The 15,309-nt window shown below is 33.2% G+C and overlaps 2 protein-coding genes across 5 annotated transcripts in view; one reads left to right on the forward strand and one right to left on the reverse strand.

The window, feature by feature from the left end:
- The window catches only part of SOS1 (salt overly sensitive 1), a 62,555-nt gene extending 60,153 nt beyond the window's left edge, over nt 1-2,402 (forward strand). Inside the window, 2 exon segments of one of the 2 annotated variants that reach the window (NM_001281211.1) lie at nt 1,250-1,554; nt 1,842-2,156. In NM_001281211.1, coding sequence (NP_001268140.1) covers nt 1,250-1,554; nt 1,842-2,156 — 620 coding nt within the window. 2 annotated transcript variants of the gene reach the window in all.
- A 298-nt stretch (nt 2,403-2,700) lies between these two features.
- Nucleotides 2,701-8,494, reverse strand: LOC100257576 (probable potassium transporter 17). 3 transcript variants are annotated; one of them, XM_010661515.3, is made up of 8 exons: nt 8,335-8,485; nt 7,802-8,024; nt 6,275-6,517; nt 6,139-6,189; nt 5,118-5,378; nt 4,565-4,617; nt 4,111-4,480; nt 2,701-3,789 (listed from the first exon to the last, which is right to left on the reverse strand). In XM_010661515.3, exons 1-8 carry the CDS (start codon nt 8,335-8,337, stop codon nt 2,954-2,956), a joined length of 2,040 nt encoding a protein of 679 aa, XP_010659817.1. In that variant the 5' UTR covers nt 8,338-8,485; the 3' UTR covers nt 2,701-2,953. The 3 variants fall into 3 exon arrangements, with proteins under 3 accessions (XP_010659817.1, XP_010660278.1, XP_002281786.1); XM_010661976.3 differs by having other exon boundaries at nt 8,236-8,347; XM_002281750.4 differs by having other exon boundaries at nt 7,802-8,494.
- Nucleotides 8,495-15,309: the final 6,815 nt, after the last annotated feature.

Consider the following 15,309-nt stretch of genomic DNA (forward strand, 5'->3'; position numbering starts at 1 on the left):
CCATAAAATCCTACATCTTGAGATGGGTACCTCATTGTCCTGTAAAGTGTTTGTGTCCTGTGCACATAAATACTCTCTTCAAGCCCATAGTTTGTTATCTCTGCTTTCTCCTAGTTAAACTCTTTACAATCTGAAAAAACTAGCATCACAATAAATTTTATTGAATATAAAAAAACTGATGCATGAAGAATCAAGTAGTAGGTGTTAGAGTGCATAATATTTATTGTGGCCCCAAATCCTACATGTTTACACTTTTAGAAATATTGGTTGTTCTACATGGCATCAAAACCTTGTTTGGCGGGCATGTATTCAAACCTTACTGCATGTTTATTTCTTCAATTTATTAATTTGAAAAAGATATTAGATTACATGATATACATTGTGAGCTCAAATTTTACAACTTTAAGCTTTTAGAAAAATCAGCATATTTGTTTCCTCAATTTATTAAAATCCCAAAAAAGGTTAGACCACATGATATATATATATATATATATATATATATATATATATATATTATAGGCTCAAATCCTACAAGTTTAAGCTTCTAAAAAAATTCATATATTTATTTCCTCAATTTATTAAGCTTAAAACAAAATTGTACTGCATGATATACATGGTGGGTTCAAATCCTACAAATTTAAGCTTTTAAATTATGTTTGGTTAAGAGCTTAGACTAAATAATACACATTGTGGGCTCAAATATTAAGGGAAAATGGTAGGGAAAGAAAATAGAAAGGAAAAGTAGAAGAAAAATAAAAAATTGATTTAAAATCAATAAATTATTTTTATATGCTATTTAAAACTTATTTCACTTATTTAACTCTTCTATACAAAGAGTAAATAATTTAAGTTTCTACTTAATTTTAATTACATGTTATTTTCTTTAATATATTTATAATATAACAAAACAACAGAGAATAATTTAACAATTTTATAAAAAAAAATTCTTAGTGCATTGAACCACCATAAACTCTTCCAGTTGTGGCAACTTTTCTAATAAGAACAAAGATCTTTTATTTTTCCACTGACCCTTTCTGTTTTCCTTTTTTTTTTTTTTTTTTTTGAAACTGTTTAGCAAATCTTTATTCCATGTGTAGTTGCATAAACAATCCTCTCTTCTCCAAACACAGTTGTATTGAGGAATCTAATTGAAAGCTCTAGCAAAGTAAAGTGATGAAATAAATGAACTGAAACTAGGCTCAAGACATTGAGTTTTACCATTAATCCTTTGGTTATTGACCAACAACAGGTGCCAAGGTAGCTGGTTCTTCTCATCAAGGATCTCCGTATCAAGTTCAGACGAGAGCAAGAGTAATCATTTTCGACATTTCAGCATTTGAAGCAGACCGTGGTCTTCAAAGAAGGTCATCCTCATTGGTTCCTCATTCAGCCGATCAACCTTCAAGATCTCTCAGTAGAGAACATGGTGATCTTATGAGTTGGCCTGAACATTTCTACAAGCTAAGGCAAGACAATCAGAGCACTGAAGGGGACCGTTGGAAATCGAACAGCTTGTCTTATAAGGCAATGCAACTAAGCATTTTTGGCAGCATGGTATGTTCGGTTGTTTTAATTGACTTTGTGCAAGAACTACTCAGTCTCAAGAAAAATTCTTGAAACTGGCTTCAGGTGTTTTGTAATTTAAGCAGTCTAAAAAATGATAAATGTGAGTCATTTTAGAGGCTTGAAATTATTCAGTTGGAGCTACCCAATGTTCTGACTTCTGATTTATGTTCATGTCCCCTTTCCTTCCCTGTGATCATTCTTAATTGCCATAAAAAATCATTCGCCTCCATGGCTGTGCGGTAGGACTTAATGCCCCTCTTTGTTTGATTGACCAGGTTGGAACGCATCAGCACATTAGAAGTTTTCAAAGCAGTCGAGTTAAGCCATCACACAGCCTGTCATACCCAAGAGTGCCAACAACTCATGCCCCCCCACTTGTATCTGTCAGATCAGAAGGGCCTGCTACTGCGAGGAGAGGCATTGATATGGGAAAGTTAACAGGACAAAATCTGAAGCCCCCACTCCAAGGTACACCACACACAAAAGAGACTCATGAAGTAGATGATTCGAGTGAGGAGTCAGGAGTTGAGGATGAACTCCTTGTGAGAATTGATTCACCGAGCAAGCTTTCTTTTCATCAGGCTCCTTGAAGGTCTGTTTACGTTCTACAGCATTATGATTGTACCCATCGACCTTTTGTTTTATTTAAGGTGTTTGCCTGTTAATCTCCACGTCAAAGGAGAAAAAAATGTACAAATGTTTAAATAGGAAAGTGCCTGCGTCTTTGGCAACGGAAAACGATGTTGCCACAAGCTTATGGGAGCTTTGCATAAGAGGCTAAATACTTGGCATTTATTACCTGTCCTAATTGGACCACAACGGAATTTGGGTCAAAACCAGATCTCAGATTGGGAGGAATATCAATAGAAAAGCAAGGACATGGGTCGTGTGAGTAGGAAACAAAAAACATCTATTCTAATTCTTTCATCAGCTAGGTTGAATCTATGACAAAATGGAGAATTCTGATCAAGGCATTTGAGCCTGTAAATTAATCAGACCCAATTCAAAGCTTGGTCAGACTAGAACAGCTTTTTAAATGGGCTATCTGAAAATATCAACCAGATTTATAGAATGTTTCACTTGATCTCAGGACATCAAATCCTGTTTATAGGTCAATAATTTTCTACCTGCATAAGAAGATGGAATATTCATCTGTATCTTATTCCTTTTCAAATATTAATGTTCTTTCAATTGCATCTTTCCTTAAAAAAGTAAGATCCTAGAAAAATAGCATCCATCTCACAGGGAAGTGCCAAATGTAGAGTACAAATTTAAATAGTTGCTGATTTTTCTGTAAAAAACAAGTTATTTTGTTTCTTTGCGAGATATAACCTGTGAGGAGATTGTACCTGTGGGTAGGGCATACAAATGAATTCTATTGCCATTTTCAAGCCTCATAAAGCATTCCAACTTCAATGCGCTGAGGCAGAGGAACCCCCAAAGCAGGCAGTGCAGTCCTACAATTACTGTGCAGAACTTCATAAAATGCGAGCATGATTCTATCAAACCATCTACAACTCTTGCCTGTATAAAACCTCGCCTTGCCTCGAATATGAACCACTCCAGACCGCCTTGCCTCTTCCAAGTCCAAAATCTCTTCTTCAATCTCCGGATCAGTGTCTTTCTGTATATAAGCCTGCAAGCTATTGGTCACTAGACTTACAAAATCATCACCTTCAAGATTAAGAGAATCTGCATAGCCATATTGAATCACACACCCATACACCCCTTTGAGGCCCAGTTTGTCGACGACAATCCTCTCATGTTGAGCAACCTTTGGAACCAACAAGTAACTCAGGGTAGTGAAAATGGTGACCTTGTGAAGGGATTTCATGTTCTTTATGTAATGTCCCAGAACTGGAGTCAGACCATCTTGAATATTGGTGTAAAAGAAGCACAATCCAGGAACCCTCTGGACACCTGTGTCAGATAAGAGCTGTTCAAGTCTGTCCAAGCTTATCTTGTGGGTCAACTCGTATTCTATTTTTCTCTGCCTCCCATAGAACCACCCAAACATTATGAAGGCAAGTATCAAGGAAATGGCAAAAGGAATCCATCCTCCCTCTAGAAATTTTGTGAAGACAGCACTCACATAAACACCCTCCATCACAAAAAAAACGAAGAAGTAGAGGGCAACCAGGACTGGTGGAGTTCTCCATATCATGATCATGACCAATGTGAGTAATATAGTGGTGATCAGCATCACTAAACTAACAACAACACCTGCAAACGAGATGTTATCGATTAGAAGATTGCATGAATTGTTTAGAGAAAATCAATGTATAACAGGGGTTTGAACAGCAGCATAGAAGGTGAGTGATAACACTAATAATGAAATGGCAAAGACACAAAAATAATTCAACTTGCTGAAGCAGCTATTTTCTAGAATCATATTCTTTTGCAATTTTATTGTCCTAGGATGTCACATGATTCAGAAATGCAAAATAGCAGTTATTTCAAGCCATGTTTAGAGAGAATTAAGATCTATAAAACTAATAATGAATTTTGCAATGCAATCTGAAGCAGAATGTAGGGCTTGCATACCAAAAGCATTTCCGATATCTTTTCCATCCCCAAAAATTAGTATCACAAGAACACAAAGAATCATCAGGATATAGTTTATTTCTGGGGAGTAAACCTCGCCTTCTTTGCTAGGGGAGGTGTGCACCACTTTCACCCGGGGAAAATAATCCAGTACTACAGATTGCTTGATAATAGAAAAGGTTGCTGATATTAGGGACTGGCTTGCAACAATAGCAGCCGATGTGGCTATGATGAAAATTGGCCAGTAGATTGGAGTTGGTATAAACTTGTAAAATCCATCATCATGATCATTGGGGTTCTTGATCAGGTATGCTGTTTGCCCGGCATATGTCAAAACCAGAGATGGATATATGGTGAGAAAAAAGGCAATCTGTTGGGAGGAAAAGTGTGAGAGGGCCAATTTGCGGAAATAGATGGAAACCAAAGAAATAGCATGGTAAATGCATATATTCACCTGAATTGAGGGCCTGCTGAAATGTCCGAGATCCGCAAACAACGCTTCAGAGCCTAGATAAAACAGATGATAAGAAAGGTGAAAAAATGGCTGCATTTGATTTTACTTTTTCCATCAAAATAAGAAATGTAAAAACAATCAAACCTCGTCCAAGTAGGAGGCATTCCCAGCAAAATAATGTGAACAAATGATTCTAACCTTTGTGTGGACACCTTTTTCAACTATCAATTTAATAGTCCAACCAAGAAAATAGCACTGAATGGCTAGGATGGTCTCAAGAAGAATCAACTGTTCATAGCCATCTTCACATTTACCAAGTAAGGAGCATAATAGAAATTAAGAAAGCTTCTTCTCAATGACATGATGGCAAAGTATTTTCCCCCATCTTAAGAGGAAGAACCGTTGGTATTCATAAATTTTTTTAGATTAGCATCCATAAACAACACTCGATTTTTCTATTGCCACAGTTGACGTCCATCCAAGGAACTTAAACCATTGCAGTAATATCATATTTCTAAATTATCACAGGTCACAGGATACAAGCAAGATTTACCAGTGATGCAAAGGACGGTACCACCAAGCAACAGCCAGCCATCTTTTCCTCTTCTCCAAAAGAAATGGAAGATGTAATGCGGTGACAAAGCCTTGAATATACTTGGGTAATGTTGTACAATGCTATAAATTCCTACAAGTGGAGTCGTGATGGTCCATGCACCCATGATGGGGGAAAAAAGGAAGCTCACTCGTGAGGTTCCAAACTTTTGCATCAGGAACAGAAGAATTAGGACTGCTGCAGAAATAGCTTCCACCAAAGCTGCAATGAACCAGAAATTTAAATACCTGAGGGACTGGATAACATGAGAAAGCTGATAATCCTATACACCTCATAAACATGACACTTCAATTTCATGAGCCAAAGGTTGACCTCCTGGATCAAAGCCTGAACACCTGATCTTGTATATATTTTTACCTCTCATTTATTTTGCATAAATTTCTCCATCATCTGTTAAGGAGGAAAAAATGTCTTCGTCTTCACATGCTTATATTTATGAATCATACTGGATGCCCATTGAAAATGGAATTTATCCATTGCGTTTATAGTAACATGTGTATCGGTTTATTGGTTTGTTTTGCACTTGGGCATTTTTAGAACTCCAATACCTCATCCCATTTTACTATAGTGATTAGTGTAATCTCCCAATATTGAGATACCAACTTTCAGCTTTAAATCTGATGCAACACAAAACATGGTAATTCAAATGCCACTGGAAGTCCAAACACTTTTTTAATCTACAATGAGAATAATGAGGATGATAATCATTGACACTATACTCCAGTAAATATTGATCATCCAAAACATGCAATGTCAAGGATATCACTCATACAAGTGCCATGCATTGACTTCTCCCTGCTATTGGCATGCCAAGGCTAAAATGACATGCTTTTTTACTGATAAATATCATAAATCATCTTCCTTTTATTATAAAATTTATCTTAATATTATAATAACACTAGTGGGAACAGGCTCTCAAGTTCAAGTCTAAGTTCCAGCAATCAGCAGAAATAATACTTACATTTACTGACAGAAGGGAAAGGTGCACGTATCCCATCCATTGCTGACAAGACTGAACAAATTCAAACTAATGAGAGCAAAGACAACACATAAATTCTGCATCATACTGCGCCAATTCTGAGGACATGGTCACAAACCTGAGATTGCAGGAGTAAGTATGCCATCACCAATTAGCATGCACGTGCCTAACATAGCTATAAAAAGTAACACCCTTCTGGCAATTATACTTTTTTCAAAAAATTTCCCAAGCCTACTATGATCCTTCGCACCCTCATGCCCGCTGGAATGAGAAACCTTTGAGTTTGAATCCATGCACTTGGAAGGTAGGATTCCAATATTCAAATTCCTACAGAGTAACGAATACAAGGCAAAGGTTCCTCCTACAATAATAAAACTCTGTAGATGTCAGCATTCAGGCAGAGGAAGCTCTTGCAGACAGCTTGACATTATAAAGTTGTACATAACAGCAGCAAGAAATTTGGGCTTCTGAAACCATTCTAGGTATCATTCAGAAAAATAAGATCTGGAAAAGATGATAAATTAAGGACTTCAGAAAAACAAAGAGCAGGTCATATTAAGCCCATAAACACCCTAACTGTTAGAAAATAAGAGTATTTCAAATCATTCCTGCAGAATGGTAAGAAAACACTTTCATCAAAATCCTCAGAAGCATTGCTGAATATGATTTCATAGCATTTTCTTCTTCCAAACTGAAGTTTTAAAACCTTGCATTAAGTGGCACATTGGTTTCAAGATAGTCAACTTCCAGAAACTAATTTGATTTCCATAATGACAGAAGTTTAGTCCAGAGTTGTAGTTTTAGGTCCAAATGCATAGGAAATGAAGCATCAGTCTAGCTCAGACACCTCTGTTGCTGCTGCCAATAACAACATTGAGGCCAGCCATCATCCCTATTGCAAATCCCTCCTCTCAGACCGAGGCTAGTACTGCCACGCCACTACAACTCCACTTCCAACTTTCCATTCAAAAGGTAAAGAAAATGCATTTACAGTTACTCCTCCAAATAGCTGCAACTCAATTTCATTATTCAAAATAATTTCAATTATAAGATTTTTTCAATTTTTAGAATTGGAAACTCAAGCATTCCAAAACATACCCTGAGTGGAATTTAACATAATCACAACTTTACCAACTGAATTTACTTGTGACAAGAAGATGTGATGAACGCTAGGTAGAAAATGTTACTTGAAAATCCTATTCAACACAATTTGAGAACACTAACAAAATTATTTAGAAAATAAAATAAAAATACATTCTTTGCCAATGTGAATGCTGCAACTATATCATCATTCTTGACACCCCTTACAACTACGTCCATATTTAGAATCCTTCTTCTCTATTTAATTGGTTGTTAAGACAAGGCATGAACATATGCAAAACCAGAACCAGAAAGCCTCATCCTAAGCATTTCAGATCAGCCTTATGGGTGGAAGAACCATTTGTTAAGGTTCAGATTAGGTCAAAATTCATTGAATTGGTGCCAAATTCCTGGGAGACCAGTTGACACACTTTTTACATCTTAGACACCAAAACAACATAAAACATAATATTCAAAATCTCATTTCATTTCCGTTCCTTTTTCCTTGATTTTCACAACATCCAAACAGGCAGAAAGCAGAATAGTGAGACGGGTTGACGGATACCTTCACCCTGATCGTCAGCTTTGAGAGCAATAGAGGCATACTTGACAACCCCAATAAGAGTAAGGGTCCAGAACATGATGCTGTAGATACCCAAGTAGTCATCTTCTGTCGGAGATTTCAAGTGCAGGGAAGGGTAAACATACAACGGGGAAGTAACAAGTCCTCCGAACACAACTCCTAATGTCCTGTATGCCAGTAACAAATTATTGCCTCCATTGTTCCCCTGTTTCCAATATGCATTCATAATTATTATTATTTTTAAAAAAATACTTATTTACAGCCAAAAAAGAAAGCAAGAAAACCAACAATTCAAATCATCAGAAGAAATAATAAAAATAATGATAATATAACGGTACAAGTAATAATCCAAACCAAATTTAGAAAGAATCATGAAACAAATCATTAACGAAAAATAAAAATAAAATTTTCCAAACTCAAAGTTGCTTGACACAAATTGCTCAGAGCGAAGAGTGAGTGGCGAAGCGGAGATGGAGAAATAAGGTGAAATGGTTGGCCTGCGAGAAGAAAATTACCATGTGGTGGTGTCAGGTGTGTGGATACAAGTGGAGCGTTGGTAGAGTAAGGAGGGATCAGAACTCAGAAGATTGGCATTAGGGATCGAGTGAACCGTCGGTCCGTGAGGTGTCCCGAATTGACGACCAATGGGCATTCTTCTAAAACACTTCTCCAGTTCCCCATTAGTCCCCTACAAGCCTACTAGTCAAGGCTTTTGCGTGGCTAAGTTGCTTCCTCTTTTAGTCTTTTGGATTTATCACATGCTACTTTTCAGGAATGTCCCCTCCATTTTAGGACCTCTTGTTTAAAAAATAACACATCATGATCCGCATAATTCAACCATCACGACTTACTAAAAAGAGACCTACATAAAATTGTCCTGCCTATTTTATTTTTATAATGGACTTGTCCTTTGGAAAATCGATTTATTTTCACAACCGAGTGTCATGTAAAATCTAATTTAACAAACAATACAATAAAAAATATATCATTCGAATTTAAGACAGACTTTCCAAGCACCATCATTGTTTTCAAACACTTTTGAAGCACTTAAATATTATTTTAATTTATGGAGGAAAATAGGGAGTAGAGAGGGCATGCCTAACGATGCTCTCTTTTCAAAAGAATCTTAACCTTATTTGAATGGGAATGCAGTGTCGTTACTCCAACAGGGACCAGTGAGCGTTACCTCTCCGTTTGTTTCTATAAAATGGGTTTCTTCCTATACTTTTTTTTCCATTTTTGGTCGGAATTGGTTTAAAAAAACGTTTTTTTTTAAGTATTATGATTGTGTTTCAATACTATAAAATGTTTTTAAATTTTCTAATACTTAAAAATTATTGTTTTTCAAAATATTAAAAAGACTATGAATTGTTATTAAATACACTATGATCATACGTTTAAAAGTGATTCTAAAACATGTTTATAATATTTTTAATACTTAAATAATAAAAAAATTTAAACATTAAATTATTTTCTAAAATTATTATCAAGGATTATAAGAATTTGTTTGATAATAATTTTAAAAAGTATTTTTAATATTTCTAATATATGAAAATTTTTATTTTTTAAATATTAAAAAATTTAAAAATATTTTTTAAAAATATTATCAAATCAACTCTTAAGTGTCTGACAAATTTTAAGAATAATTTAAAAAAATATTTTTATTAAAAACACTTTAAATAAAAACACAATGGAATGTACTTTAAACTCATATTCAAAACAATCAAGTTATTTGACATAAATAAAATAAAAATAAAACATTTATACAAAGAAAGATTTATAGGACTCTTTGTAAAACCGCTCTTGTTAAGGGAATAGTATGAGAAAGAAATAAAGACGAGCAGGAAAACTGAAGTAAAAAAAAGGCACTGCCTCGTAGTGAAAAAGAAGACAACATTGTGTGAAAGCATGAGTCGGTACTATTTCCCATTTGGATGGATATTTAGAACTATTGCTATTATTCAGAGTCCATCACTAACTCTTTTCTTTCACACCGGGAGCCTCTAAAATGAAACATCAATTCTCAACTTTCTCAAAATATTTTTTTATATATTTAGTATATAATATAATTTAATATATGTTGGTTAACAACGTAATATGATTTTTTTATATATATAAAATTTTAAATATTATGATCATAAATATTATTAATAAAAAAATAAAAAATTAGATATTAAAATATAAATCACGAAAAAACTTCCAAATGATAGAATAAATGCAATTTTAATAAATACAACATAAATCATGCATAAGATTAAAACATGCAAGAATATGATCATTTTATTTGATCTAAAATTTTCATAAGTGATGAATCTTCATCTAAATCTTGAGCTAATAACTATACTAATTTCATCAAAATGATTTTTCTTTAAATGGTCATAATTCAAAGCATTATCAATTTTGTCTTATAAAAAATTTCAATTCAATAAGAAGACAAAACAAATATGCACATCTAAGTTAAGAACAAAAAGTCTTTACCCCACTTGTGGAATTTCCAATAATATTGTCTATTTGATAGTGATTTACATTATCTTTATTCTTTTGAAAGATGCTTTATTGACTTGCTTTTTTAATTGTGGAGTTTTTTTCAACTTCTTTTGATTTTTTATTTTCCTCCATCTTTATTTCTTGTTAACCAAGTTTCATCAATATGTTTCTTCTAATTTCTAACTCATTATTGTCTTTCATAAATTTTCAACCAAGAGTGTTAAATTGATCAAATATCATAAATGTCCGGACAAATTGTAAAAATCATTTGAAATCAAGAAATGTTTTTTCAAAACTTTTTCCTTTGATAAAGCATTTGTCATGCCCATTGAATTTTTTTTGTAGCACTAAATATGTCACGAAAATAGCCCATGAGAATTTGAAATTTCTTTATGATGCAACTACATGATAGATCAAAAATTGCTTTACAAATTTATAAATTAAACCAACAACCAAGAGAATATTTCCAATAAAAAAGATAAAACCTTTGATTGAAAATAATTCATAATTTTGTACAAAGATATTTATCTTAGATTCTTTTACTTGATTAGTGTCTTCATGGTTTATCTTTAGAAGTCTTCAAATATATTTTGCCATTTCACATTGAGAGATCCTATTATATTCATTTCTATTCATTGCACAATGAAAATAAAATATAGTTTGGCATTCGGTTGTGCATTTCGCTTTTCTAGCCCATGTCACCCATGACTTGACTTTAGAAAAGCCATTCCATTTTCAAATTTTATAGGAATATCATAACCATTTTGAATGGCTTCCCACAAATCATAATCAATGGATTTTAAAAACCAAGTCATTTTTATTTTCCAATAACAATAATCCTTACCCATAAAGAGTCAGGGTCTATCGATGGAAAACCCTTCCATGAGTATTAAGTTATAAGGAATCTCATATTACTTCATTCCCTAACCCTAGATCTACTTAGGTGCATGCAACTTTCCTAGGTCTACTAGATCCTAGCAACAAAAGCAAAACAAGCATAAAAACTTTATAAGATCTAGCATTAAGGGCTTAGATGTACTTTTCTTAGATTTGGATGCTCTTAGATCGTTTGCTATTACTAAAGAGTAGAACAAAAATTGTAGAAGATCATCTCATACACCTTGAGTCTTTCGCTTGATGATTCATCCTTGGAGCTTAACACTTAAGATGGTGGAGATTTCGGAGAGTGAAGATAAGGGTTCTCTCTCTCTCTCTCTCTCTCTCTCTTTAAGTGGATAAGAAGACAAGACTACCTAAAGTGAAGCCCTAACCCTTAAGAGGGATATTTATAGGCTTCCTAAACCATAAGTGACTTGAGTCCACCATGGGCTTAGGTAATTTAATTTAACCTAAAAAGGGTCTAATTGATTGTTTAGTCTAATTAGACTTTAATTAATCAATTAGTTCAATCCAAAGAAATCGTTCACTAACATTTGAGCAACCTTACGTATTTACCAAAACGCTTTTATGTACATAAGCGAACTAAAAACCAATTCAACCCTCATAAATCATGTCATCAAAGAATATGAACTCAATTGAAAACCACTAGGACTCATAAGACAGTGGTAGCTCCTTTAAAATCCAATTACAAAGTTGACTCAATATCTCATTATAGAAAGTCAATTATACTCTAGTACACTATATAAATAACAATTAGACATAAGGTGCTTAGGTCTGTGACTTACTATCCACTATATGTAGTCTTCTCATGAACTGAAACATATGTAATATAACAAACTAAACGTTATTAATATCTCAAGATTATTTTTATCATCCTTGAGTTACAAATCCTCTTACTGTGTGATTAACTGACATGTCGTAACTCACAAAAAAAGTATGATAAGTTCAACTTAAGGAACTACTATGGTCATAATTTTACCTAAGCGCGGTTCCTTAGGATTACCCAAGGGAACACACTATTTCAAACTCCATGAAATATTATGATGTCTCTATTGAGAATACCTACTATTACTAGCCTTCATCAAGAGTGACCTAATGCATAAGAAATATATGATCACTTTAGAATCTTAACCATAGATCAAAGTTACTAAAAACTTTGGCATAAGATCAGTATTCTTTCAAGGTTGAAAGACTATATAATATAATAACTTAATACAAAAGTCATGACTACTCAATAGTTTAATGTCATGACTACTCAATAGTTTAATGTCATGACTACTCAATAGTCTGGTGTCATGACTACTCAATAGCCTAATGTCATGACTCACTATAATTTTTGTCTAATGTTTAATCATACACACTAATGCACTCACCATGAAAAAACTATTCTAATAACCAAGATTAGTCAGCCCTCTAATTAGAATGCATTACACTATAGATTCAAATGGATTGTTGAAATCTATGAACTAGTAGTAAACTAGTAATTTATTTGTAAAAAACTCATGACTTAGATCTTTTGTGCAACTAATAATGCACCCAAGTTATGTACAATGCAAAAGATGTCATACCAAAATGTTCATAAGATATAATGCATAGAATATGATAGATAAAAGTAGAACTAAAATCTTATTAAATAAATAATAAATCAAAATTTGTTACTTTTAGTGCATTAAGTTATGTAGTTTAAAATTGACAATTTTGTTATATTCATTTTGGCATTGAATTTTTTTCGACACTTCACAAACCACTTCCACACACTCGCTTTGTTTCTCTCACGTTCAAAATCAGACACTCCACCAAAACTCCATCTTGCGGGGCATAATAAAGGAAGTTAATATATTTTCTTCCGATCACTAATTTGAGGGAACTGTTTGGCTTTTAGAAAATTTGAGGGAAAATATGAGAAAAAGAAAATAAAAAAGAAAATTAGAAGGAAAATAAAAAGTGAAGGAAAATAAAAAATAGATTCAAAATCAATAAATTATTTTTATTATTACTTTAAACTCATTTCACTTATTCTTCCTAAAGATTAAATCATTTAAAAAAATATAAATTCATAAATAATTTTAATTATATTTAATTTTTTTTAGTATTCTTCATGATAAAACCAATTATGATAAAATCATTTTTCTTAACTTTTTTTTTTTAGTACTTTCCCATAATCAAAGGCTAGTGATATGTAATTGATTTTTATATTAATGGGCTCCAAAGATGTCACCTCATATTTTTTTTCAAATTATACTATTTTTTGCCATTTATAATTAATAAATAAAAACTTTTAGTACACAAATAACTACTATTTAATATTAAATTGAATAATATTAAAAATTTATTTCTACTAATATTAAATTGTGTCTTAAAAATTGATTACGTCAATTAATTATAAAATAAGAAATTAATTAATTTTTATATTTTTTTATTCTTTTTAGTAAGAAAGGGTTTTCAAAGCATGATTAAAACGGTTAATTATAAATTAAAAATAAATATTTTTAAAATTTGAAGCTTATCTAATAAAATTAATTTAATATTAAAACAAAATAAAATTATTAATTTTTTTTAAAAAGTTAATGTACTCAAATAAAATAAAATCAATAATATTTTTTTTTTCACAACTGGAATAAAATAAAATTGATAATGGTTTTAATTTTTTTTAGTTCTTAAGATTTTCTCTAAAAAGTTAAATACAATATAATTTAATTTGGAAAAAAAATTAATATGCTGTTTTCTCATACTTATAATTATGTGATATGTTATCACTATATAAAAAATTGAAAATTTATTGATCTTCAAGTTTTTAAATCAAGTGAAAGTAGTTATGAACTTATGACCCAATTAAAAACATTATTTTAAAAAAGATATTAAGAAGCAATGTCAAAGTGAAATGAGCAAACAAAAAAAAAAGTACAAAATAAATTTTAAACTAAAATTAGTTAATTTTATAATACATATCTTTTAAATAGTTTTATTATTAGTTGAAAATATTATTAAAAATAAGAAGAATATTTTGATAGAAATTGTTATTTTAAGAAATTATAAAATGATTTTAGTAAATCTTTTATGAACGTTTTTTTAATAAGAAAAATGGTTGAATCAAATTATTTTAGTTTCTAAAATTTAGTTTAAAAAATTGAAGAAAAACCGGTCAAAAGGCTTTTCAAACTGAGATCTAGTGTGCAACTCTCCACTGGATCATATCATGCCGGACCCATGAGTAATGGCCACATGCTTAAAGACGGAGCTTTTGGGTGCTGATGATGATGACGTGGCGAGGAAAAGATGTTTGTCAAATTCTACAAAAGTGAGGGGCGTGCACAGCCGATGCGGATTTAGTATCGTTAAAAGCATTGGCGGGGTTGGGTATGTAAGTTAGAAGCGTGTCTTGAATCCAAGACCCGTTCAATGGGATCGCGTGGGGTGAGACTCCCGATTGGTGACTGGCGCTGGGGTAGAGAGAAAAAATGAAATGAAAAAGGGCGCGAGGGCTGGGGTTGAGTTGAGAACTAGTCTCTTATTTGTATCGAAGACCCGACGACACGCTCAGGGACACGGTTACGCGTTGTCCACACTTGATATAAATAACACGCGTCGGCCTCCCGATCTTCCAAGTTGGTTCCTCTTCTCTAACTCCCCGCCTTCACTTGAGCAGCAATGGAATCTCCCAGGCAAGCGCCGCCTCCGACTACCGCCACTGCCCCTCGTTGGATCCCTAAACGAGGCCAAGTTCTCAAGAACATTCTCAAAATGGCGTTTTCCTGCTCCTGTTTCCCCAAACAGAGACGCCGTCCCCGAACCTCTGCTTCCATGATCCATCCTTCTTCCCTGTGATGATTCCTCCATTTTTGTTAGACCCTTTTGATCTCGCCTTCTTTTGCCTTAGGTGTTTTTTTTCCTTGCTGATTTTGATGTCACGCCACCGATGGGTTTTTGTTAGCTCTTGAAGGGAAGCAAAGAATTTCTCCTTCCTCTGTTTGTTTCTCTTTTGGAGAATCATTTGCCTCAGATGCTGTGGCCTGTGGGGTGTGACGGTGCTTGAGGAGCAGGGTTTCGTTGATGTCCATTTTGCATCTTAAATTTTGAATTGTGTACTTCTGTCGTCCTTTTTT

Source organism: Vitis vinifera, chromosome 1 (genome assembly GCF_030704535.1).
Source record: "Vitis vinifera cultivar Pinot Noir 40024 chromosome 1, ASM3070453v1".
In the NCBI taxonomy this organism is placed as follows: Eukaryota; Viridiplantae; Streptophyta; class Magnoliopsida; order Vitales; family Vitaceae; genus Vitis; species Vitis vinifera.

Excerpts from the sequence above, each read along its gene's own strand:
- LOC100257576 (XM_002281750.4), bottom strand. The coding sequence starts at position 8,045 with ATGAATGCATATTGGAAACAGGGGAACAATGGAGGCAATAATTTGTTA. Across the intron at positions 6,518-7,801 it reads AGCTGACGATCAGGGTGAAG|GAGGAACCTTTGCCTTGTAT; the intron begins GTATCCGTCAAC and ends TTATTATTGTAG. Across the intron at positions 6,190-6,274 it reads ACTTACTCCTGCAATCTCAG|TCTTGTCAGCAATGGATGGG; the intron begins GTTTGTGACCAT and ends GAATTTGTTCAG.